At 39.2% G+C, this 25399-nt stretch overlaps 4 protein-coding genes and 1 long non-coding RNA gene across 7 annotated transcripts in view; 1 reads left to right on the top strand and 4 right to left on the bottom strand.

The window, feature by feature from the left end:
- Positions 1 to 74: 74 nt before the first annotated feature.
- pals2a (protein associated with LIN7 2, MAGUK p55 family member a) lies at positions 75 to 12692 on the bottom strand. 2 transcript variants are annotated; one of them, XM_030157032.1, is made up of 14 exons: positions 12486 to 12692; positions 10254 to 10335; positions 9618 to 9738; positions 8804 to 8922; positions 6479 to 6631; positions 5404 to 5553; positions 4943 to 5170; positions 3769 to 3900; positions 3500 to 3602; positions 3300 to 3371; positions 3017 to 3178; positions 2738 to 2940; positions 2524 to 2652; positions 75 to 1235 (listed from the first exon to the last, which is right to left on the bottom strand). In XM_030157032.1, exons 3-14 carry the CDS (start codon positions 9646 to 9648, stop codon positions 1059 to 1061), a joined length of 1659 nt encoding a protein of 552 aa, XP_030012892.1. In that variant the 5' UTR covers positions 9649 to 9738; positions 10254 to 10335; positions 12486 to 12692; the 3' UTR covers positions 75 to 1058. The 2 variants fall into 2 exon arrangements, with proteins under 2 accessions (XP_030012892.1, XP_030012893.1); XM_030157033.1 differs by lacking the exon at positions 12486 to 12692 and adding an exon at positions 11861 to 12071.
- Positions 9195 to 25399, top strand: part of LOC115434906 (uncharacterized) — a 25353-nt gene continuing 9148 nt past the window's right edge. The window contains exons 1-2 of the long non-coding RNA XR_003937609.1: positions 9195 to 9205; positions 18890 to 18899. This is a non-coding gene — a long non-coding RNA (uncharacterized LOC115434906). The remainder of the gene's footprint in view (positions 9206 to 18889; positions 18900 to 25399) is intronic.
- LOC115434905 (peptide YY-like) lies at positions 13032 to 17084 on the bottom strand. 2 transcript variants are annotated; one of them, XM_030157041.1, is made up of 4 exons: positions 16718 to 17084; positions 13660 to 13836; positions 13477 to 13557; positions 13032 to 13170 (listed from the first exon to the last, which is right to left on the bottom strand). In XM_030157041.1, the coding sequence occupies exons 2-4, from the start codon at positions 13821 to 13823 to the stop codon at positions 13146 to 13148; spliced, it is 270 nt and encodes an 89-aa protein (XP_030012901.1). In that variant the 5' UTR covers positions 13824 to 13836; positions 16718 to 17084; the 3' UTR covers positions 13032 to 13145. The 2 variants fall into 2 exon arrangements, with proteins under 2 accessions (XP_030012901.1, XP_030012900.1); XM_030157040.1 differs by lacking the exon at positions 16718 to 17084 and adding an exon at positions 14053 to 14111.
- Positions 17282 to 19409, bottom strand: malsu1 (mitochondrial assembly of ribosomal large subunit 1). The gene is made up of 4 exons (XM_030157039.1): positions 19027 to 19409; positions 18163 to 18338; positions 17999 to 18080; positions 17282 to 17886 (listed from the first exon to the last, which is right to left on the bottom strand). Exons 1-4 carry the CDS (start codon positions 19340 to 19342, stop codon positions 17732 to 17734), a joined length of 729 nt encoding a protein of 242 aa, XP_030012899.1. The 5' UTR covers positions 19343 to 19409; the 3' UTR covers positions 17282 to 17731.
- smpd5 (sphingomyelin phosphodiesterase 5) lies at positions 22621 to 25142 on the bottom strand. The gene is made up of 7 exons (XM_030157031.1): positions 23992 to 25142; positions 23812 to 23887; positions 23579 to 23719; positions 23391 to 23480; positions 23240 to 23303; positions 22979 to 23138; positions 22621 to 22737 (listed from the first exon to the last, which is right to left on the bottom strand). Exons 1-7 carry the CDS (start codon positions 25108 to 25110, stop codon positions 22645 to 22647), a joined length of 1743 nt encoding a protein of 580 aa, XP_030012891.1. The 5' UTR covers positions 25111 to 25142; the 3' UTR covers positions 22621 to 22644.

The raw sequence follows: 25399 nt of genomic DNA, 5'->3' as shown, positions 1-25399 counted from the left end.
TTTCCTCATCCAAACAAGTGCAATGCATGTTTGAGAAATTCTCCAAAACAAAAAGACAACAACAAAATCCAAGAAACCATTAGAAAACACAAGTTATTTATTCGACATCTGAAAATACATATTTTCTGCAATCTTGTAAAATATACCTTTTTAAGTAAATATGAACCTTATTCAAAACAGTTATTTTTTTTTTTTAGTTATGTCACATCAAAAGGGATGGTTCACTGAGATGCAGTACCCTGTTCTAGAGTCCTGTGGAAAGTTTTTCTTTCTTCCAAACATACACAGACACAGCACCAGATCGACTGGTTAGAAACACAGTCAGAAACACATGATCCAAAGGTTTCACAATGACAGTGAATGGAACCATTTGTACTTGAATGGAACTGAAATAATGGGTAAACACTAGTACTATTTTTGTACCTGTACAACATTAAGTGAGTGACTGACATGACACTTTTCCACAGACACAAGGGCATGACAGTACCATCGAGGAGGAAAAGGAGTTCAAAACATACTGCATTATTCTAGATTAATGGAAACAAATTGTAGTGACGAAATGAGATGAAGAACGGGAGGCATGTGCACTGTAAACCATAACACTGAGGTATCATCCTTTTCATTGAGCAAGCCCTCATCATTTTGCAGAATAAATACACTTACATAGATACATACATATAGATGTAAAATTAAAACAGGACATGGCAAATAGTTATGTTTCTAAAAGATCCTGACACAGTGGCCAGTATTTTTTTTATCCTAGTAATGAATTGCAATCATAGTTTTAAAAAAAATTTTGCCAATAAATAAGTACACTTTATTTGTATTGTGAGTTGCATAGTGTCTACAAATGACTCTGGCAATTCAGATCAAGGTGACTCTGGTTTATCTTGTGCGAGACCCAAATTCACACCGGGCTGATGTCCAACACTGTGTGTATGTGTGTGTGCGTGTGTGTGTGCTGTGCAGTGTTGAAACCCTCATCCCTTCAGGTATCCTCTTTCATCCCGGGGCTCTAGCAGCGTGGACAGCCATGTCTGTCCGTAGGGGGAAGAACATCAGTAGACCCAGCTGACTGGAACCCACTGCGGCTCAATGAATAACCGCTCCACCGCCTCCTGCAGCTTGTCAAAAGCTTTGTCCAGATTGTCATTGATTATAGTCATGTCAAAGTAGTGGCTGTAAGCCCGACGGATCCTGGCGCTCTCGTCCACAGTCTTCTTTAAGTCATTCTCCTGTTACAGAGAAATTGGGCCCGTGAAAGTTATGTCTACAGGGTTCCCACCCATGTTAATACACACATTTTTCACGTTCCAAATGGTCAATACGTAACTGTTCAGAGAAGTGAATTTTAGTCAAGTATCTGAAGAAGATTTAACAGCATTCTCTAATTATTTTCCAAATTATTCTTCCTTCCTGGCACTGACGATACCAGCTGTTTCTACAGGTTTCAACAAGTTCAACTGTAAGGTTTGTATATCTTTTAACAACATTATAAATGCAAAGGCCAACAGAACCTACATGTTATTTTTTCTACCAAGTTTTCTTGTTCAAACAAAAACTCATAGGCAGTTACTTAAACGACCTGTAACAATTATACTGCGTCTTATCTTCACATGCTGTGTCAGCTGATAGTTAACATCATAGGTGTTAGCCATTTTTAGACAGAAAACAGCCACAGTAAAACCACTAATTACTTCTGTTTTCTGTATGGTTTTATCAGTAGCTGCACTAAAGATCTGTTTGGGATCATCCAAACAAGAGTGAGTCTGAACTGTGGATTGACAAACGGTGAAATCAGCAATGACAATAACATCACGTAATAACATTATATCCTCATAAGCCTCATATTAAACTCAGGCACGTAAAAGAAATGCTGTGACTTCAACATCTAACTAAATTTTTTTCATTTACAATTGTGTCCAGTGGAGAATAATACAACTGTGCTTCTAGCTTTTGTCACTTTGTCACTTCCTTTGACTCTAAAAGTTGCTTCTTAGCAGTTCTCATCCCATCTTGTCACTTTCTGATGCTTTGGTCAAAGGCTTTTCCTCAACGTGGGAGAAAAGAGTGACTCACTTCTCCCTCTAGTGGTCACATACAGCTGTTGGACTGTGGCTTTGAATTGATCTACTTCATGTCTCTCCAATCCAATACACTGGTATAACTTCATAGCTCTTTATTGTAAACACTCTGATACTTTCAGGTCATTTTTTTAATATTTGAAAGTAGAAACACTACAAGTAGCCCCTTTAAAGTTCATGACATGGGAAAAAATTCTAAGTAGTTTTCTTCAAATGCACCTTTTTCATGGATTTCTCTTCTACTTCTATTAATTCTACTTTGCTTTAATTCTTAAAGTAATTTGTGTTGGAGTTTGTGTTATTCTCAATTTTAAACAATAATTTTAACTTTTACTGTAAATGTATTAGTTAGTTCCAATACCAGTTATTGATCTCTTTACTAATAATCCATGCCACTCCTGAAAAATCCATATTTGACCTTTTTTCTGACTGAACTTACCGTGAGTAGTTTGGTAGTAAGTCCAGCATCTACCACAGCTTTGTGCATAGCTCTCAGTGTGTCCAGTTCAGGAGCAGCAATAAACACCACAAATGGCATGAACTCAGCAGTCTTCAACACTTTCAGAGCCTAAGAGGAAAACATCTCAGGGTTACAACACTCATCAGAGTTCTGAGAAAACCCATCTGCTCAACAGAAGGTCCGTTAACCTAACCTGAGGGTTAACGTCTAGGATACAGGTTCGGCCTGCATTCACCACTTCATGGATCGAGTCAATCTTGGTGCCGTAAAGGTTGCCATCGTATTCACCGTGCTCCAGATACCGACTGTCCTTAATGTCCTTCTCCATCTGTTCCCGTGTCACAAAGCAGTAGTTCTGTCCATCTCTCTCCTCCTCCCTTGGATGACGTGATGTGACTGGAGAGAAGAGATTATGTTAAATGTACCAGAGGAGACAGTGGGACTGCCCAAACTGACAGTTCAACACACTCACAAGGTACAGTGGTTCCGTATCGCAGGGGATTCATGACAATCAGTCTGTTCTTCAGGCTCCGTCTCCCAACTCCCTGAGCTCCAATCAGAACCAGAGTTTTCCTCTGGAACGGCGGCATCTTGGCTACCTCCTCATAGATCTGCAGCTCATAACGGTCAAATTCTGTTCCAGGAAATAAAAATGATGGATGGCTACTCTATTGTTACCTATCTAATTATTACCAAATGGACAGTGCCATGTTTTTAAATAAATATAGGAAAAAGTAACTAGTTCTGACACACACCTGCGTTTTTTGAAGTGAGGTACATCATTTTTTTCTTCTTTTTCTTTCCAGTTAGGGTTCCACAGAGAAACCCTGAAACAAACACGCAGTCTGTCAATTCACCACACGGGGGAGCTATAGGCCAGGGTTTCATGACCATCCAACTAAACCAGAGGAACTAGGAACATGATGGTATGGAGTTAAACTTGATTCATACTGACCAGAACCAGATGTATCCCAGTCTCTTCTCACAAAAGCTTTCCTCTTCTCCTCTAAGAACTGACTGGGGATGAGACCAGTGGCTCCGCCCACAACCTTGCAAGCCTTGAATGAAATTGGAGCAGTTCTAACATACACATCACTGTATTGTACATTTCACATAGAACAAGAATCTGCCACAACCAGCTTTCCTGCTTTTGCGGTCCTCACATCTCTACCCATTACCTGTACAGCTGTAGTTCATGTAGCCGTCGGTTTGAGCCCTGCTTACCTGCCACCAGTTGGGGTCCTCTTTGTTGACTACATGAAGGATGTCTCCTTTGGAAAAGGCCAGCCCTGCCTCTTTACAAGGGATCAAGTTGTCTGTGGACGGGTTATAGTTGAAGTGTGGCTTCAGATAAACCTTAAGGTGAACAACAACAGACAGTTAAACTAATAGAAGGCACTGATACGAGGACCATCACTTATACTCCAAAATTAAATAAATTCATTTATTTGTGTTATTGTTATTTAGGAAATTCAGAGGTCCTACAACTTGGATGAAAGACTTTTTAATGACATGTAATATTTAAAGACCAATGACAAAATCTGACGAAAATACCCACATCAGTAACTTGGGGTTAGAGGTAATTCTCTCATGTTTGTCATAAAACATTACTTTTTGGTCAGTGAGTTTTGTTTGTTTTGCAATCCTAGTCTGCACAACAAGAATGAGCCATTTGGTACATTATTTTTAGAAATAGATGGTAATAACTATTTTGACATTTCAAACATATTTTCAGCTGAAAAAACACATCTGATATTGATACCAAAATAGATACCACAAAGAATGTATTTTCTAATGAATGAATTATGTGCTTCTTAAGACTTTAAGACTCTGTAAATCCTATAATTCTAAGAAAACTCAACTATAAAAACTGTCAATAACACACAGGAGTTTAAAAACCAGTACGTTTTTTCTGCCCTGACCTAATTCATGAGTTTAAACTCTTACACTGAAGTAAGCACACACCTCTCCAAACAGAGGAGTAAGTTCATTTGATCCTCCCTGGCACAGAAGTCCGTGTTTGACATAACCTTACATGCTGCTGCTGAATGTCAGCTGCTGTGTGTGCCTGTTACTGTAAGAAGGAGAGGCGGTGCTCCAGTAAATAGTGGTGTATGTCCCAGATAGTGTGTGGAGTGATATTAATAGACCCTCCCTGGGCTCAATTTTCAGAAGCTTGGCATTCTAAGGTCGCACAGGTCAGGCAGCTCTGGGCCCATCTGTGACAGGTACATTGCAACAGCTTCAATACACACTGCACATTTGCACAAACCTGGTTCACACTTGGCATTTATGTACATTTACTGCACTTCATTATTACATGCACAATTTTCCAGTGCGCCAGGAAATGAGCTTTCCACAAGTGACAGCCAAAAAAAGCCACCATGTCCCAACTCACCTGTGGTGGTGCCGGTGTGTCCTTGTAGCTGGGCAGGACTTTGAGCGTGATGCTTCCACTGCAGTCCCTCAGAAGCTCCTGGAGTTCATGGGGGTTGCTGCCGACCTCATGACCGTTCACCTCGCGGATTATGTCCCCCGTGTGCAGCATGCCCTGCCTGTCAATCGAGCTGCCGTGCAGGATACGTGCGATCACCATCTCTCCCCGCTCAACTCGGAACGTCACCCCCTGTAAGTGAGAAAGAGTCATTCTGTATGAGTCACTGTATCCGCACTTCATAAGTCAGACAGGAGGCCCATTTCTTGTGCTGGTCTGTAAAAGAAGTAACAAGAGTAAAGGGAGTTAAAAGTAAAAGTTGCTAAATGACAGAAGACATGTAAAATTTTATGGGCTGCAAGGGGTCTTCCATGTTTCCTCTGCAGAGCTGTGGTTAAAATGCTGTACATGCCTGTTTAACTTACCAGTGGTTCCCCAGCTTTCTTCTGGATGCCAATCATCCTAACAGCATCAGCGGGCATGAGTGAACTCGTCACCAAGGCATCACTGTTGACAGCCGTTTGGGGCATTTCATAGCACTTAGCGGCCACTTGGTCATGAGCCTCGATCAGAGACTGAAGCAGAAAGAGAGGGAGAAAATATTTACTGCTGCTTAAAGATGCATTTCACATAATTTTGGATTATTTTATTACAATCATTGGAAAAAGACCCAAAGGAAATTCAATACAACAATGCTAATTAGTAAGGTCAATGCACAATTCCAATTTTGTAAAGAGCAGACAATGTCCCCAAATATAAAAAAAACAAAAATTCAGGAATTGCAGTCTATTAAGGCTACTTTATTTCCAGAGTGGTAGAGAAATCTCAGCAGAGTGTCTCCTCTTTCTGTAGCTTAGGGCAATGCAAAATTGTAAAGTATTACAATGGAAGTAAAAACCTGGATATAGTGATATGATGCATAAAACTGAACAAGACCCTGCTCTACACTGTGTCTCTGTTGTACTGCAATGAAGAAGACATAAATCACGTTGCTCTACACATTCCAGCCACGCACACCAACATATAAAAAGACACTTTTATGGTTGCACTGACAGAGGACTAAGATGATAAATAAAAAGATAAATCAGTCTTGTTCTTACCCCACTAGCGACAACACCATGTTAGTATAAATGTGAGAGTACAAAATGGATCAGCAAAACTGAAGATTTACTGAAACAGTGGGTGACACAGTCTTCTCCTCCCCACTTTACTCACATAACTCAGCCTGCTATTGGCCCAAGAAAATACACCCCCACCCTCCCATGCTGCTGCTTGTAGTAGTTGAGAATAGAAGAAGGTTGATGAGTAAGCAGAGCTGCCTCACAGGCACTTCAGAAGAAATTAAGCAATGCCTGGTGTAAAAAGGTCTGACATATGTTTCTATAACATCAGAATGCAAGTTGCACAATTCAGTTTACCAAGCTCTGGTCTGTGGTCGATTCAGCTCCATTAAATCCACTTAAAGTAACTGAGAATGACTAGAAATGATGACTGCAATACCTGAAAGTGAGGCTCCTGAAGGATTTTGGCGAGTTCAGCAGCGGCAGCATCTTTCTCTGACAGGTTATTGAGAGAATCCAGGATCTCTGTGACCAGTTGAACGTTATCATCCCGAACAGCTTGTAACTTAACTTCCTCAAGACGCTCATGAGCCTAGACGTATCCCAAAAAAATGTCTTTATTAGAGTGTTTCTTTCTCCTAAATAAAGGAAAGTAAATATTTTCATCCATCCCAACTCCAGACTTCCTGTTCATATAGAGCCAGTTATTAAATTTGGAGAATCTGGAAATTGCTTGTCAGCTTCAGATTCTTCTACATGAAAAACATTCCTCTGTAAAATCCTTGGTCGGACACTCAGAGCACACAATGGGCTTTGATTCAGCCACTGGTCAGTTTATGAAAAAGTCCCCTCCAAAAATATGTCTGACCCACACATTTTATGAACAAAACAGCAGAGCATGTCATTTTCTAGTGGCATTACACAGAATAAAAACAGGGGTTAAGTGCCCACAGCTCACACAGCTGACAACCTCAATAATCTCATGCTCTATTTGTATATACCATTATATAGCACTATCTGGAGCATGCAGCATTATATAATAATCAGTTTGACACAATTGTAGAAAAATAGGTCACTATAAATTTCAACCATCTGTGCTATTAAATGTCTTATTTTTAGTAGTTTTGAAAGCACTGCTGAGAAGAGAGCCTTCTTAACTGCTTTCTGTAAATGCTTTAATATTGCTGATATAATTAGGTCACACCACATTTGCTGCTATTGTGTCTGTGTTTACTCCCACAAATTCAAACAGACAGCACCAAGATGGAGCATTCATATAACAGTTACTACACTTAAACCATCACAGAGACACTCAGCAAACAGATGGGAAATAAACTCCTCACTATTCATTATTATGTGATCAAACTGGGGACGTTCAGATTGATAAAACTTCAGATCAGACACTGCATAAAGGCACATCTGTCAGATGATCAATTAAGTATCTCGGGTGCTTGTGTTTGTTAGAAATAATGACACATGCGTTTTTTAATAGTTTTTCTATTTTTAGAGACAGTGATTGAACCTGATGACCTCAATCTACATTGGAGGTTTTACACTGGATAATGTTATGTAATCCATTTGCTGTTGTGCTGTCAACCTCTTTCCGCCATGAGAAAAATTGATTCAACCAGTATCAAAGGTCTGTTATGTTTGTCTTTCAAGCGTCAGTGAACACTGGCTTTTTAAAGATATGTTCATTTCAGACATGCCATATGACTTTCTCCTGATGATGATCAAGACTGTGCCTCACACTGGCATCGAATAATTTGAACCTTTTCTCTCCACGCTGATCTCTCATTAGTACCTCCATAAAAAAATAAACACTTTCCAACTGATGATTAGGCTATAAGGAAGTGAACTTTGTTCAGCACTACTGAGTGTGTGATTAAGTGATACCAACTAGGGCTGCACAATATATCAAAAAAATATTGTTATCGCGATAACGGAGTGTGCAATGTTCATATCGCAAAGACGTGCAATAATTTCTTTTTTTTTTTCATTAACTTTCTGTTTTACATGCCATGGGGTACCAGAGTGGTTTTCTCTACCACTCTAACATACTAGTTTTTCTGGCAAAAAAACTGAAGTAATGTTGCTGCTGCTGGTTAAATGCAAGTTTACATGTTATTAATGTTGAAAAGATACGAATATTTTCAGAGCACAACTTTGGGCAAGGCCTGAACACTTATATTTAAAGATTTTATTTTTATATGCAGTATTTACCAAACCAGACAAGCAATGGAATAGTGTTTTGTTAAAGTTCTTACATGGCGGTACTCCACCACTTTTGTTATTATGAAATACATCCATGTCATTTACACATTGTTATATGTGAATAAAATGACAAAATATTTGACTATGTTTGTGTCTGAAGGTCTATGGTAGCAGCATCACCAGGTTCTTAGACAGAATCATGTAATCGATTGTAGTAGTACAGTATTTTGTCTTAAATGATACAGAATTGAGTCAGCATACATACAATTGGCTCATTTTAACATTGTTAAGAAACAGTTTTCTTTGTCGATGAAATTGGTATTTCTTTAGATGAATAAGAAATATCACAATATTAGCGTTATTGCAATGCTGTACACCCATATCGCAAGTTTTGCCAATACCGTGCAGCCCTAATACCAATATATTCATTTCATCAGGATGACGGAGATATTTGCACCTGTTCTCAAGCAGGAGTTCAATGTCTAGCTAATCAGATTAAAACACTGTCTGCTTTATGTGTGCATGTTTGGGGCACAAGTATATGCATTACCTTGGCAAGTGACCGGACAATGGGACTCTCCATGATGCCTCTGAGGAAGATAAGGTCAATATCTTTGGCTCCTGTGCCTGATGGCAGGTCTTTCAAGTTGTCCAACACCTGCTGCATAGCTAAAGGGAAATATACTATGAAAAATGTATCTTACTGGCATAGAGGCCAAACCTTACTCTTAACTTCTGAACATCACATTTTCTGATTTCTGAATGTCACAACTGACTTCCATTGCTATTTTCAGACAGTAAAAACCTTGTATAACTACAACAATAAACTCTCGCAATAATAAATTCTCAGAAGACCAGAGCAACAAGGAGACAGACAATCAATGGAGCAATTCACATAGAATATCCCTCATTTCCATTGCATCAGTAACAAGCACACAGAGTCACAAAGAAAGTGTTATACCAACAGATCTGCCTCCTACTGGACAAGAGAAAAAACCCTGACATACAGCCAAGAGCCTCAATGATTATCCAACAAAATAATATAACATAAAATTTTTAAACTCAATAAAGAACCAGTACTTATATCTTGTTCAGGCAGTTTTACCATTCTGAGTAAGCAGCAGACATATGTTAAATAGAATTCAATTTAAAAAAAAAAAGTGACTAAAGCAGCTAAAGGTTGAAGCTGACGTAAATGCATCACATGTTATTGTATTTCACATGATACAAACTTGTGTCAGAGACAGAAAAAATGTATGAGTGCAGAGGCAGAACACCTACAAACAACCTCTGAGAAGCAAACAACAATAATGGCTAATTTTGCTATGTAAAGGACTTGTTAGGGTTTATCTGTGACTGCTTACCTGAACCAGACTTTGCATTGGCCACAGTCATGTTTTTCCCCTAAGCTCAGGACGGTGAACCTCTCTAAACACGGTCAAAGCCACCCAACTGCTCAATAAAGCAACCAGAGCAACTGGAGGGCTGAGGAAGGCAGGAAACCCAGGTCAGTATGCTCAATGTTAAAATCACTGTAACAGCCAACAAACAAAAAGGAGCTCCTTGTAACACCAACAAACATTTGTTACTGTAGAATAATAGCACATATGAAGGCTTAAGTGTCACAGACTATTGCTCAAAACAGTTGTTTGGCTTGTTGTTTTATCTGCATGCTGAACTAGAGAGCACTTAAGAATTAAGAGAATGACAAAGAGTCCATTGAATGACAAAAGATGAGTTTCAATCCTACTGGTTGCACCAGCCACACATAGAGAGGCCCCTCCATACTCTCTGTGCAAACACGCTCTCCAAACAGAGTAGTGCAAAATCAGCTCTGCCAGTTCCTTACTAGGTAACTGGACAAACAAGTAAGGCCTTTGTGAACACTGGATGACCATCTAAGTGTGTTAACCAATAAATGTCAGAAACACAAGAAGCCACTCTATCTACATGTCTCTGAAAAGAAAAAAGAAAGATGGAAGATAAATGCAGAAACTCACCTACAAACTTTGTTCAAATCATCAGTCCAGTACTCCAACAAGGAGCCTCACTTCTACTGAACGCTCATCTGGTACCTCTGGACTACAAAAAATTAAAGGACAAAAATTACATTTCTCTTTATTGTTTCACATATTGAAACAGTTACAAAACACAAAGTGAAATCTCTTCAGCATATTAAAAAAAACCACCCCATACTGGAAAGTAAACTACTTCAACCAAGTATGTCTTCATTGCCCAGATTTCTCCAGTTTAATCAGCGGTATTGTAGGGTAGCCGTTCTGATTGGCCAAGGCAAGTCACATGACCAGTGTCCATTCATAGGACTTAATAAAACACTTAACAAGTCTCTCAGAATAAAACTAAGGACAATTCATTTTATTCTGCCGATTTAAAACGCAAAAGTTTCCACAGTAACTTTTCTGATCTTTTATTTCTCTCCGAAAGTTACGTTGGTATTTTTAGATTCACCAAGAACGATTTGTGGAACCACTTTTATTGCCCTCAAAAATGACTGTAACTTATAACACTGTGCCTGAAAGAATCCCTCGTCTTGTACTTCAGAGAATATATTGATCTGATCCAACTTTGCAGGGTTAGTCCGTGGGAAACTTCATGTGTTCAGTGGTTGTACATCTATTACACGTTATTACAAAACTATAAGATGCAAGCATAAAACTTCATAAAACTAAGCAGTGGCCTAGTGAAGTATGTGTGTTGAACTGCGCAAAAATCAATACACATTTATAATCCATTTAAGACTGAAGACAGTGTTGGTGAATCGGGCTGAGATCAGGCGATAAATGCGCTCATAAGCTCCGTGGGTCAGATTTACACCGCCTCTTTCACCAGTGTTCTATTCACAGCAGCCGAGGGGGAAGTGAAAGCTAATGGGTCAAAGCAAATAACGGCAAGTTTGTAATAAATGATCGATCATGAGCTCAAATCGTGAAGAAATGACCAAGTGAACAATCGGAATCGCTGTGTTGGTTAATGCTACGTAAAAATCCGTGTTTTTAAGAAAATGTTAGCAGCTGTGATTAAAAACTTGCTGTCAGGCTACATGCGCACGTGTAACCAATGTGAGGTAACTTAGCATAAACGGTAACTAGCCATCGGTAGCTACCAATAATAGTGTCAACAATATGCTGTCCGACGCAGTTTAAGGTCGATTAGTCTGTATTTACAAGCTGTCATTTCTCCATCCGCGTTAATTCGATAAATACTCGTCCTATAACAAGTTGCGCTGCCAGTTCTGAAACTCCTGCACCAAGTTAGCAATCTGTACTACTGCTAGCAAACACGAACACGCGTTTATTATATGTACGTTTATCACTGAGACCGACAAAAGGTGCGTTTGCTGAATGCTAACAAGCTGTTAAAATTAGATTAACACGTTTGGCTAGATTTTTGAGTTCTCTTGTGAATTCGTGGAAGCGGAGTATAATTAGCTACAAATCCAGTAATGCATTAGCTAGTAGCTAACAGTATCGTAGCTCAAGCGGGGCTGGTTAGCTAACGTTAGCTGGTGGGACAACTGAGAACATCCCATGGCTATACCGCTGTTTAATTCCAACTGATTGAATTAAATGAATGACATATACTTTACCAAACGTCTCAGTATGATCCAGTCACGTTCTCAGACTCTCCTTCATTTCAGAATTTCATAATCACATGCGCTACAGTAACTTGTTTAGTGCGTTTCTAGTAGCTGCTGCGCTCCTTCCTCAGCTCCCCGTCCACAGACAGTGGTGGTGTGTCAATGACATCCAATGCCGTGCAAGTTATGTCTAGACCACTGAGTTCTACACAACCCACCTCTATAATTTACTATAAATGAGAGTAAGAACACGAGGTTTGCAATGTGGGTGGGTACGCATGAGGAACATTTCATCAAATCCACTTTCAAAACATCAATGTAATACTGTGATACCCTGATTATAGATGTTGACATTTAACTCTGCTCTGATTTCAACATTCTGGCCCACGCACATTCACAGTTAACCCTTTGGCGATGTTCAGTTTGCTCTGTAAAAAGTACATGTAAAATCTGGATATCTGGAGTTGAAAAATGTGCAGAATCTGGGGGAGTTGCTGGAGTGTTTCTCCACCTCTTACACAGTCAAGTAGATGCAATGTTTCTGTCTTAGCAAAATAACATTCACCCTATCATCTGGATGTTACTGTTGTATAAATAAAATGTGAGGAATCCATCAAGAATTATGGATACTTACCCTATGAGGAAGGCAAATTGTGTGTTGCATTGTCAGCTTGTCAGCTTGGCACTTATATCCAGACTTACATTAACAAAACATCTGACCATCCATGTCAGAGTTAGTGACACTGACAGGTCAGTGTAGTAAAACAAGTGGTATCCCATTCACCTAAACACTGATACGGGTAGGTGTCCAGAGTGGTGAGCATGAATAGTTTAAAATCAGTATCCGGGTCACTTGATAGGATTAAGCTGTTAATCTGTTTTCAGACAGGTTGAAGGGACACCCATCAGTCTTATTCTAGCAAATGAAATACTACATCATTCAGCATCATGGTATATTCATTTTACCACATTATTCCACCCCAAACTGAACACTGTTTTCACATCTTCTTCTGAAACAAAAAAATTCATGCCTGTATCCAGTAGAGGGCACTTTTACTCCACCTGTAAAAAAGACTCACTACATATACTACATTCAGATGGGGTAGTATATTTGTAAACTAATCCACCCCCTTCTTTTGTACATTCATGTTTAGTACATCAATGCAACACCACACCCAAAGTAGTTGCATCATACAGTGTTTATTACATGCAACACATGTTCAGACCAATTCAACTGCACACAATTGACCAGTTTGTAGGTCTAGTCAGTCTGTATGTAGTGGCTCCAGCAGAATCACCACAATGGCAGCTCATCGTACCTGAAATATAAGGGAATCCATGTGAAACAAAGTGTGTGAATTTATGTAACTTTAAAATCTAGTGTGAAGGGTTCCTGCCATTCTCTTCATATTCACACACATTAGACAGAATATTATAAAAATATTTAATTACCGTAATCAGATGCAGTAAAGAAGAAAAACTGATTAAGCTAAGAAGTAAGATTTACTGCATAGCTGCTGACTTATGTTGTATGTTACTTGTGTGAAAAAAACGCAGTATTAAGAATCACAAGACATATCAAAGTAGAAAATGGGATTAAAATTTGTCTTTATCATTTCACTGACCTCATGTAGTTGGATCCTGGAATGTTCTCCCTCAACAAAAGATCTGAAAATACCATATCTGGACTAGCCCTTTTCCCATACCTTCAAACAGAAAAGTATGAAGCATCAATTTCATCTCTTTGTTTCACATTGTTTACTGGACCGTACTTTATCTAATCATTTGACAGAAAATAAGAAACTGACCTCTGTCTTGTAATAAGGTTGATGTAATGTCTTAATGCAGAGTAGAATTTGGCGAGCTCCTCAGGTGGTGCACCTTCACGGGGACTGGATGGCTTGACTGGATATGCTTTGATGCCAGAATGAATGCAAGCCAGCAGGCAAAGAGCCAAAATATTCAGCGACATCACAGTGCGAATCCTGGGTCACAGGAAAAATTAAAAGTAAGAAAGAAAACATGTTACAAGTCATAGAAATCCAATCCAATAATGAGACTTGTGCATGCAGAGGCTCCGTTTTAGGTTGATACTCCCATGGTTTATGATCATGAACTATAAAAGCTGTCATTTTTATATATTTTTTTTATTCTTGTCAAAAAGTACGTCTTTCAGTAAAAAAAAAAAAAAAAATGCTTACATGATGCTGTAATTCTTAACACCCGGCTACAGTCTGTTTTCTGGCTGTTGAAGGATCCTCTGCCAGATTTCCAACATTGTCTGTTTTATATGGTGTGTGTCTCGTGGGGAGGGAGGGTAATTTCATTCATTTTTAGAGTACTCCTGAGAGATACCTACTGGCTCATTGGTTTAGCCATCGCTCAGATGCAAGGCAATGACAGAGATATTCAGTTATATTGCAGACAAAGGAACAGTATAAGGTGTCACATTTAAAAAAAATTGTTCCCTGAAATACCAAGTAAAATGGTATCAGTTATGTTTTAAATTCTATAAAATGTGGTTTATTTTACTTCAATAAAATGAACTCCATTACAAATTCAAATAAAGAGTGAGCATAAGCTGTAATGATTTAATTACTGTTAATTATTTCTAAATGACTTCACCTCAGTTTTTTAGTTGCAACATGATCATTGCTTCCATATTCAGAATGAAGTTTAATTGAATAAAGTTACATAATTGATTCATATTACTTTCAAGTATGGTTATTTTATCCTAAATCACTCCACATTTCCATATTCAGTGTGGTTACAGCTTCAAATCATTGAAAGGTAGGAAAGACTAAATTTAATCACAGCATGTTGTGTTGAAAAGTTGTGGGTCTGAAGCTCTAATTATTTTATAAAGTCCACTTATGAGGCAGAAACAGCTTGACAAATCTGAATAAAACAGATGATGCGTGACTTAAATGGCTGAAAGTGGGTGATAGTTTGTTGTTTTCACATAAAAATGATAAGTGATGATGCCCCAGGTATTAAAACAGATGTTGTTTTTAGTTTGTAGAGAAATTCAAACAGGGCCCAAAACACTCATATATGTCATTATGCCTTAAAAACTGGAAAGTGTTTGAGATGATCAGCAAAAAATTGTGCTCATTTTACATGAATTCAGTCTTTAAAAAATTCTGACCAACGTAGAGTCGTCGTAACTAAACCATTTTGGCCAAACCAACATACAAAACTCCAAATCACACAAAATAACCCAAGGATGGTCAGGAAATCGTACAAACTCAACTTCCAATCCTGGATGATTGAGGGTACAAAAAGCTTTCATCCTTTAAATGGTGAGACAACTTTAATGGCAACTATTTTCTTTGAAGGTTGCTCTTCTGAAATTTGACAGTAGATTGGTGCAGTTGTTTCCTTTGACTGTCACCTGAGCAATTGATTCTAGGCAGACGGTACATTGTTGAAAAAGTGCATAAAAATTGACAAACTTTCAATTTAGCTTTTCATCCCAATGTTATATTACAAAATCACTTATTCATTCCTCAAAAACTAGCACATGGGATAAAGGAGTCTGATAGACGGCACAAAACAATCAAAGAACTCTGACGACATTTGATTGAAAAAGTGCAAATATGTCAGCATCAATTCTCTGAAATTTTTGAAGCGAAGCACAATTACAGACTCAGGAAAACTGGAATAAACTGGATACACAGCCAAGAATTTTTGTAGTCAGTGTGTTAGCATAGGCAGATTTCCACCATTTATCTGCTCACAAACAGGTATGAAAATAAGAACATTAAGAAGCCATTCAACATTTTGTTATATACTCCTCATAGATGCTTTATTTTAACTTTATTTGGTTGTGTTCTGTGGAAAATGCCTGATGAAAAGCTGGTCACATCAGCGTGCACAGTACATTGTTGACAAATGAGGGCCAGGTGGATAAAGCACAGAGAGTTCTTCAGATGTCATGTCTAATTCTGATGATAGCAACAGTTCTCATAAACACCTTCCGAGACCAAAGACCGCCAGCCCACCTGCCAGACACAGGCACATATGAGGGAACCTACAGGAACTACTTCACCTCTTTTACTTTCCACCTATGTTGTGGTGTAATCCACAACTACAGTAAACTGAACAGATTGAAAGCTGCATCTCTTGGTTGGGGATTATAGGTGACTCATCATTTACACTCATGATAACAGCAGACCAGTGTTCTAAAGGAAGACGAAATAATGATTCATTTTTAAATAAAGTGGTGATTTATGATTCATTTTCTCTTTAATCTGTGTAACCTGTGGTCCCTCTCATGCATGTCCACTGCACATCCACTTGTAGAGAATGTTTAAAATGAGTCTTCATGCTAGTGTATCTTATTTTGTGTAATAAATCAACTATGTGAGACGGTGACTGTGATGTTGTTTCCAAGTGCTAACTAATCTCCCCTATCTTAACAGTTTCTGCCACCACAGCGGAGTCATTAATGGCTATGCTGCAGTTGGTAAAATGGCTGTGCAGCTAATGAGAACATTAACCACAGCAAGTTGCGAGTCAAATACAACAACTCTTTTGTTTCAGTTTTCCCTTTGAAGTCACATTGTTAATCCGCTAGAAAAAAAGCTGGTTTAACACAGTTTGGGAAACATTCCACGTATAAGGCTAAAGCAAGATAAATCAGTATTATACAATCCAATACAATTCTGAAATTTTGAAATACCATCCATATACAGGGGTTGGACAAAATAATGGAAACACCTAACATTGTGGCATCATAGAAGGTGTTTCCATTATTTTGTCCAACCCCTGTAAATGACACAAAAACTGTGATTTTTTTTTTTTTTTTTCTGAAAACCTTCTCGTGCAGGTTCAGCTCTTCTGTTTGAGGAGTTTCACTTTTACCTTAGTCCCCCTGAAAACTGGCATGAATTCCATCTGTATTTGCAGAATATTTCTGGATTAACAAGTCACAAGGCACCAAAGACTCAAACACCAGGTCCTCTCAGGCTCAGTGTAGGCTTCTTTCGCTTCATTACATTTCTACATTTAGCTAATGTCCTATTCCAGCATGACTTTAAAAAATATGTGAAGTGTAATGGTCGTTTACTGAGACAGAATTGCATCCATATCACAAAGATGGAATAGTGCCCACACTGTACTCATTTATTTAACTAAAGTTAGAAATACTGACTCTACTCTAAAGATGTATTTTCATTTTGTAGGAGGTCATTCTTAATCTTAATTCTTAATCTTTTCTACATATAAATACAGTTTTAAAACTGTCCTTAAAAAACTGGTAATGATACATTGTGCACACTTCACTTTGCCGTGGTATGTATTCATTAAAATGTTTGAATTCAGTACACTCACACTGTGAAACTTGAAACACTAGGCAACCTGAACACCTTTCAACAACTTCTCAATATTGTTATTCAAATCCAGACTGTATTGAAATAATATACACTGAGGAAAAGTAAGACTTCAATGTTGTTAAAATATACATTTCTTTTTAATATGCATTCTACAATTCAATACAATATCATTGAAGCACACAAACAGTTAAATATGACAAAACTAAATAAGGTGTCTAAACATGCAGCACTGACTTAAAATCTAATTATGTAATCCTTTCCCCAATGCAATGACGTTACCCATTGAAAAAATGTATTATGACATGTACAAGATATTTGATTTTAATTTTTAATTATTAGTGGGTACCCAATTATATCAGGCATAGGGAAAATTTCACATTAAAAACAAACTTTGCAGCCAACTCAAGTATATTTACATTTTGTGGTTGTTGAATACACACTGTCCCTTTCTCAAATGAAGATTGACTGAATCAAAAACATGTTTTGTTTATTGTATTATTCAAAAGGATATCCGTATAATTCCTAAACAAGTTGTCTTTTATTGTCACTTTGTAACTTCAGTATCGTATATAAAGTCTTCTGGTAAGGTCTCAGCTGGCATGTTCTTCAGCTGCTCATCGTAGCTGCGGAGCGTCCACAGTTTCTCCAGTTCATACACTTCTCTGGTTTCTGGGAGCATGAAGTGAACAACCATACTGCCTGAAACAGAAAAAGGAAGGAGTAAACACCGGATGTTTTTCTGTAGTACCAGTTTATAGATATTCCACTGTCTAGATAAGATAGTCTAATATGGGATCTAGGAAAGACATACCAAAGTCAATACACAACCAGTCGTCTGTATCCTTTCCTTCAATCTTGACATGAGAATGTTGATCTTTCTTCAGAAATTTATACTGCAAGGAAATCACCCATATATGTTTAAGACGCACCACAGTTTGCACAAAACAACATGAAGTGAAAATAATGGCTACTTACCACTTTGATGGCATAAAGTGCCATTGCCCGGAGGTGTCTTGTTGAAAGGCCACTGACAACAACAAAGTATTCTGCATATTTGATTTGCTCTGGCACTTTAATCACGCAGATATCCACTGCATTTTCCTGCTGTAGTAGAGACACTAGTACATCGAGAGTGAAAGCCTTAGAAGATCCTGGAGAAAAGAACAGAGAAACATCTGATCTGTCAATGTGCCACTGCAGTATTTTGATACTATATTTGCTTCTTACTGGCTGGTAGTTTGTAAAAATCTCTCATTAAGAAAACATAAAGAAAGCCTTAACATAAAATAAAGGAGGAAAAATGAAATGAATGTATTTAAGAACCCAAAGCTGTACCAATATTATATTATTATTATTATTATTATTATTATTATACTATTAAGTTGTATATTATTTATTAGTTCTAAATATTTTCACATTATTCAAATTAGATCATTTCTTCCTTTTCCTGCCTCGTCTAATGAAAACTCACATGAATGTACGGCATTGGTCTGTTGAGATGATGCGTTAAAAATATACTTTGTGTGTCCAATGACTATGACTAGTTCATTATAACTGAGTGACTATAGAATGCATTGTTATGAAGTCTGTACTTAGTTTCTTTTACCGTGTCTGGAATTATTCATACAAACAGTGTAAACTCTAATTCTTGATGAAAATGGATGCTTAGAGAATGCCACTTGTCAGTTTCCTGGGGTCTTAGGTAAATGTAAGTACATGTTTAGTTTATAATGCATTGGGGAAAATACACTTTTAATGAAGGCAAGAGAAAAACAATGTGACTATGAACCAAAATCTGACCTCCACCAAACAGACTGGACTGATCAAAAGGTTACTCACTTTGACTTCGTGGATCATCGTCACTGAATTCGACCTCCACCTCCTGTAATTCCTCTTGAATCGCACCACTCGTGCTCTTTACATACTTGTCATTTTCATTATACAGCTCTGAATAGCATCTTTTGGTAATTGCAGGTGAAAACGTACAAGTGAAAACATTATACCGACTCTGACATGTGGACGAATGTGTTGTGAACCGATGACTCCGACTTACAGGTGATGTACAGACACTTCGTAAAAACACTGTTTGTTCCGGTAAAATACATTGTTTAACTACAGATGATAGTAGCGGCTTAAGGCGATTGAGTATACTCATGTTTTTAACTGGTACAAGATAACAATGTCACAAACTGCGCCGTCCACGAGTCGATCAGGGTAGGTAGCTGTAAACAGGAAGTGCCTGGCTGTTCTCAGTTTTGATTGGTTTATCGTCTTCTTCGTTGGTTGTCCAACTTCAATGGAAGAAAGTGCGTCCTCTACGTTTGCCCCAGGTTTACCTGACCCCAGTAATCACAACAGGAAGTAGCAGACACACCGGGATTAATCAGTGTGTCCAATAATGAAAGACAGGAAAAAAAGGAGCTGTCTGAAGTTCAGGAAGTAGTGGAACTGTGCATACAACGCACTGACCTAAAAACTCATGGGAATACAGCTGTCAGTATTCTCATACTCGTAGCTTCGCTTCTGTCGGTTTATTCATTCAAACCATATGTTGCATCAGTCCCTCCAGGATTTCGTGGGATTTCTTTATTTTTTATTTTTTTGATTGATGCGGCCTAAAATGCCTGATTTTGCGGCAGCTTTTCCAAAAAATTGCGGTGAAAGTTGCGATGATTTTAGGCTTATTTTATTAAAGTCACAGGGACATGGGCATTTGCAAATTACCTAGAATACTCCTTTTTGAGTTTTTAGCCTTAAATAGCACCAGGAAGCCATGATTAAAAAAAAAAAACAGGCTTTTTTTCATTCATTCATTTATTTGTTTTGAGCAGCCAATGAGAGCATAGCGTCAATGAACGCCAGCAAATGAGAGCGCAGCATCACAGAACATCAACCAATCAGAGCGCAGCATAACAGAATGTCAGCCAATGAGAGCGCAGCGTCACAGAATGCCAGCCAATGAGAGCGTAGCATCACAGAACGCCAGCCAATGAGAGCGCAGCGTCACAGAACGTCAACCAATCAGAGCGCAGCGTCACAGAACGTCAACCAATCAGAGCGCAGCGTCACAGAACATCAACCAATGAGAGCAGAGCGTCACAGAATGCCAGCCAATGAGAGCGCAGGGTCACACAACGCCAGCCAGTGAGAGCGCAGCGTCACAGAACGCCATCCAATCAGAGCGCAGCGTCACAGAACGCCAGCCAATCAGAGCGCAGCATCACAGAACGCCAGCCAATCAGAGTGCAGTGTCACAGAACGCCATCCAGTGAGAGCGCAGCGTCACAGAACGCCAGCCAATCAGAGCGCAGCATCACAGAACGCCAGCCAATCAGAGAGCAGCGTCAAAGAACTCCAGCCAATGACAACGCAGCGTCACAGAACGCCAGCCAATCAGAGCGCAGCATCACAGAACGTCAGCCAATAAGAGCGCAGCGTCACACAACGCCAGCCAATGAGAGCGCAGCGTCACACAACGCCAGACAAATCAGAGCGCAGCGTCACAGAACGCCATCCAATGAGAGTGCAGCGTCACAGAACGTCATCCAATCAGAGCGCAGCGTCACAGAACGTCAGCCAATCAGAGCGCAGCATCACAGAGCACCATCCAATCAGAGCGCAGCGTCACAGAACGTCAGCCAATGACAGCAGAGCATCACAGAACGTCAGCCAATGAGGGCGCAGCGTCACAGAACATCAACCAATCAGAGCGCACCATCAGGGAAAGCCAGCCAATGACAGCGTAGCATCACAGAACGCTAGCCAATCAGAGCGCAGCGTCACAGAACGTCAGCCAATCAGAGCACAGCGTCACACAACGCCAGCCAATCAGAGCGCAGCGTCACACAACGCCAGCCAATGAGAGTGCAGCATCGCAGAACGCCATCCAATCAGAGTGCAGCGTTACAGAACGCCATCCAATCAGTGCGCAGCATCACAGAACGTCAGCCAATGACAGCAGAGCGTCACAGAACGTCAGCCAATGAGGGCGCAGCGTCACAGAACATCAACCAATCAGAGCGCACCATCAGGGAAAGCCAGCCAATGACAGCGCAGCGTCACGTCTGTGTCGTCTGTCCTCCTCCAGTTTCAGCCGTTCTTCCTGCATGTTTTGCGGTTGAAAAGTGTCTGTGGGGCGGCCACTTTTGTTCATGTTCCACCACAATATTGCAGGCCGTGCAGAACAGTATACTTCTGCTTTTGTGTAACACATCTGGAAACTGACTTGCAGGAACTTTGGCAGTGATATTTGTCGGTAAATATGAGTGTTTTGAATCGCACACGTCTACATCGTCTCAACCGTCAACAAGGAAGTGAACGTGATGACGTACATGTCACGTAGACAGGGGTGGGCGAAAGGGGGCTAAGGTGATTAGTCAAATTTGCGGAAAATTCGCGGTGATTGGACGAAATTGCAGCGCCGCGCAGAGTTCGCGGTCATTGGTTGAATTTGCGTTAATAGTTGCGATCGCAACATCGCGAATTCCTGGAGGGACTCATTTATCTTATATTTACTTTTTCTATTTTTATAATACCATTATCAACACTGCTCTTTATCTTTATTGCTTTAACATTTTACAGAAAAATACCCTGTTGTTGGAACAACAATAATAGTTTGATTATATATATACACATACATACATACATATATATATATATATATATATATATATATATATATATATATATAAAATTCTGTTTTCGTTCATTGTTGGTTGTATGTGGGATGTCTGTTGTGATGGGTCAGTGTGTTTTTGTACTGTTTGTACTGCTGCTGTTGTAACCAAACAATTTCCTGCACAGGATCAATAAAGTATCTATCTATCTATCTATCTATCTATCTATCTATCTATCTATCTATCTATCTATCTATCTATCTGATAATGTCAAAGGACTATGTTACATTTTGAAGTTACGTTATCTTAATAACCTGGTTCATCTAGTATTTTATTTCATATCATTATTCATTCTTTTTACATCACTGAAAAAGATGTAACATGTTTTCCTCAGACTGCTTGTCAGATATCTATGATGTGATAATGTGTTGTTTGGATGTCTTCCAGTTGTTCTGTGGCAAAAAGTTAAAATCATGCTACTATGGTTTCACTGTGACAAGAGAGGGAGCAATCTGTGTAACTACAAAAAAAGACACAAACTAAATGACACTTTCTCTATTTATTTCATTCTATAGGAAAATGACAATTAAAAAAATCTCTAAAAATATAATGATACAAACTCAATACTTCTGGCCTTAGAAGGCCTTAATGTATAAAATTTAATTTGAAAAAATTAATTCAACCTGAGGTAATTTCATAGGTCAGTACATTTCAATTATAATTAGAAATTTACTTATGTAAACAGAACTTTGCAGTGCATACAAATTACAGCAATGTACATTTTGTTCCCTTTATCTGAATGTGACATTTTGTTCTCGTTAGTTTTCAGTTATCTATATACTCAAGAGTCCATTATTACATTCAGTCTCAAGCCCACAGGAACATGGTCTGTAAGGCTGGCCAGCTGGGTTATGAACGTCACCTCTTCAACTTCCTGGATGGAGACAGGGAGAGTTGGTTTTAGTAAGGTCAACTGGGAAAAAAAGCACTTTCAGACCTAAACCATAACAGGATGTGATCATATTTGCTGTACTATACAAACGATTAATACTAAGACAGTGTAGATCATTTGTATTCACGTTTTGCAGCTTTGAGGAGACACAAGGCAAATGGGACAAAGACAAAACTGGGGAGACCGAGTTTAAAACGATTAAAGTTTAAAAGACTGCACATACAGTTCTGTAGTGCCTTGAAATGGAGATTTCACGGTACAGAATGTAGTCAATTCGACGCCCAATCCATGGTTGGCCAGGTTCAGGATAAACCAGTGGACAATCTCGTGCAGGAACAGGAGGAGAGATGTACTGCTTTCTCAACTCCTCTCTTTCCAAAGTTCTACAAAGACATAAATATGAGATCATTATGAGACTGAACAGTGTGAGTACCATTCACATCAATCTACTATAACTAAGCTGGAGAGTATGAAATCAGTGTACCTTTGCAGATTTTCTGGAGTGTTTATATTGTCCTCATACAGTGTGGGCTGCTCCAGAAGAGTACCTGTAGAAAAAACATTAAAATCCTCATTTAATTAGCATATTTTGTCACATAAATGTAGTATGATCTACAGTTTAAAATTATACCAACCAATGACCCATGGCTTCTCTTTTCCTGGTCCTGCCCTGCAAGGGTCTCTATACTCATCAAACAAACGGTGATTTTGCTCCAGGGTGTCATCTAGACAAATATAAAATATAGGTATTAATACTTTGGTGTAATTTGGTAATAATTTGGTGTAGAGATATTTGAAATATTTCAACAATTCAAACACATACCAGGTGAGCAGTTGTCAAAGTTGAAATCGCCACAGAGCACATCAAAAACAACATCTTCATCAGGCTTCCTGTTGGCAGCTTGAAAATCTCCAATCCATTCTGCTACCATATTTAACTGCTCACAGCGAATTTCCCCTTCACCTGATTGTAAAACACAGACCAGCTATAACAGATCATCTTTATCCCCCCCCCCAAAAAAAAGCAAAAATTTTTAACAAATAATAATGTCTTACCTTCGGGTGCATGTAGGTGTGTGCAGTTGAAAAAACCAACCACATTTTTCTGTTTGTCATTCTTCCCAATTAGTACCTACATATAACAAAAACCCATTAGAGGTCTAGCATGTTAATTTGACAACAATAAAACATGCTACTGAACACACTCTACAATATCATATATATTTTAAAAGGTACCTTGGTAGAAAGGAGGCCTTTGGCAGCCAGTGCATCTTCCCCTCGGCTGTTGGGAAAGCAGTGGTACTGGGCTTCCAGTATTGGGAATCGGCTGGCCACGAACAGGCCGCTGTTGAAGAACTTGAAAGTGTTGCATTTGCATGGTGGTTGGAAGGAATACACACCAACGTCATAAAGTATATGTCCAAACACAGGCTTCAATGCATTAGTGAGTTTTTGTGCAGCCCTCTTATCAAACACTTCTTCTAGGCAGAGTATATCCACATTGGGGGGAAATAATGATGATACTTCCCATGTTATGTCATCCTGCTGGCGGAGACCCTGAGATAGCAAAGCTCGTGGGGCACTCCTGTGACCTGCTTGGCCCTGCTGGTTGGAGTTTTGATTAGAATTGAAGAGGGGGGGTGACACAGTCAAAGGATCTTCTGTATCATCGCATGGTACATAAACCACTTGACTATTAGACACAGCTACAGACCCCTCAGCGTATTCTCTTACTGAGCTGTTACTTGATGGAGGTTGGGCCTGTTTATCCGTAGCCCCATATGTTGATGGGTTGACTGTGGGGAGTATGCTATTGGAGGGGCTGAGAGTACCACAGCTGCTGGGGGAGTCAACAAAGATACGGATGTGGGGTCGACACACACCCTGTACGATGTGCTGGCCAATGGCAGTTGCTCTGCGTTGAGTGTGTCCAAGGTTGTTGAAGCGAGCTAAGCCATCAGGCAAAAGACACAGATTGGCAGTTGCAAAGCCAAATGATGCCTTTCCTACCAACTCAAAGCCCCTATGAGTCTCCTTTTCTGGTGAAATTTGTGTCTCTTTGTGGTAGGAGAAGGGCCTGCGGCAGAGCTGAAGAGGGGCCCATAGTATGAAGCCAAAGAAGGCTATGAGGCATGAGATAATTAAAAGAAAGAAAAAGAGGATAGAGCCAAAGACAAGTTTGACACGATGACGGTGGAGTTCCTGCCCCAGTTGTCGGGTTTTCTCCAAAGTGGTAGACTTCCATAAAGCAATAAGGTTATTAAGAATCCAGAAACAAGGTTGAATTAATGCCCATCCCACAGCATGGACTCCTGCAGCACACTGATTAGGAAATGGAGACAACTGTAATGCCATGTCTCAGTCTCTCCTTTAACCAACAACTGGACCTTCTTGTTCAACCCTCATTCCTGTAGAAAGTTGAAGAAAGCACATAATTATAATAGTAACACTGGATCTCTGGTTTAACTGGCTCTCACATTCACATCATGCTTATACATGCAGATGAGGAAAACATGAAGCAAGTGACAGCTGCACTGACATGAATGCAATGCAATCAATTTCAGCTAGAAGATTAAACTGGCTTACTGCGGGTTTAAGCTTCATGAACACTTTGCAAAAAAGACAAAAAAAATAAAAAATAAAC

Source organism: Sphaeramia orbicularis, chromosome 16 (assembly GCF_902148855.1).
Source record: "Sphaeramia orbicularis chromosome 16, fSphaOr1.1, whole genome shotgun sequence".
In the NCBI taxonomy this organism is placed as follows: Eukaryota; Metazoa; Chordata; class Actinopteri; order Kurtiformes; family Apogonidae; genus Sphaeramia; species Sphaeramia orbicularis.
This window is presented reverse-complemented; position numbering and strand designations above follow the sequence as displayed.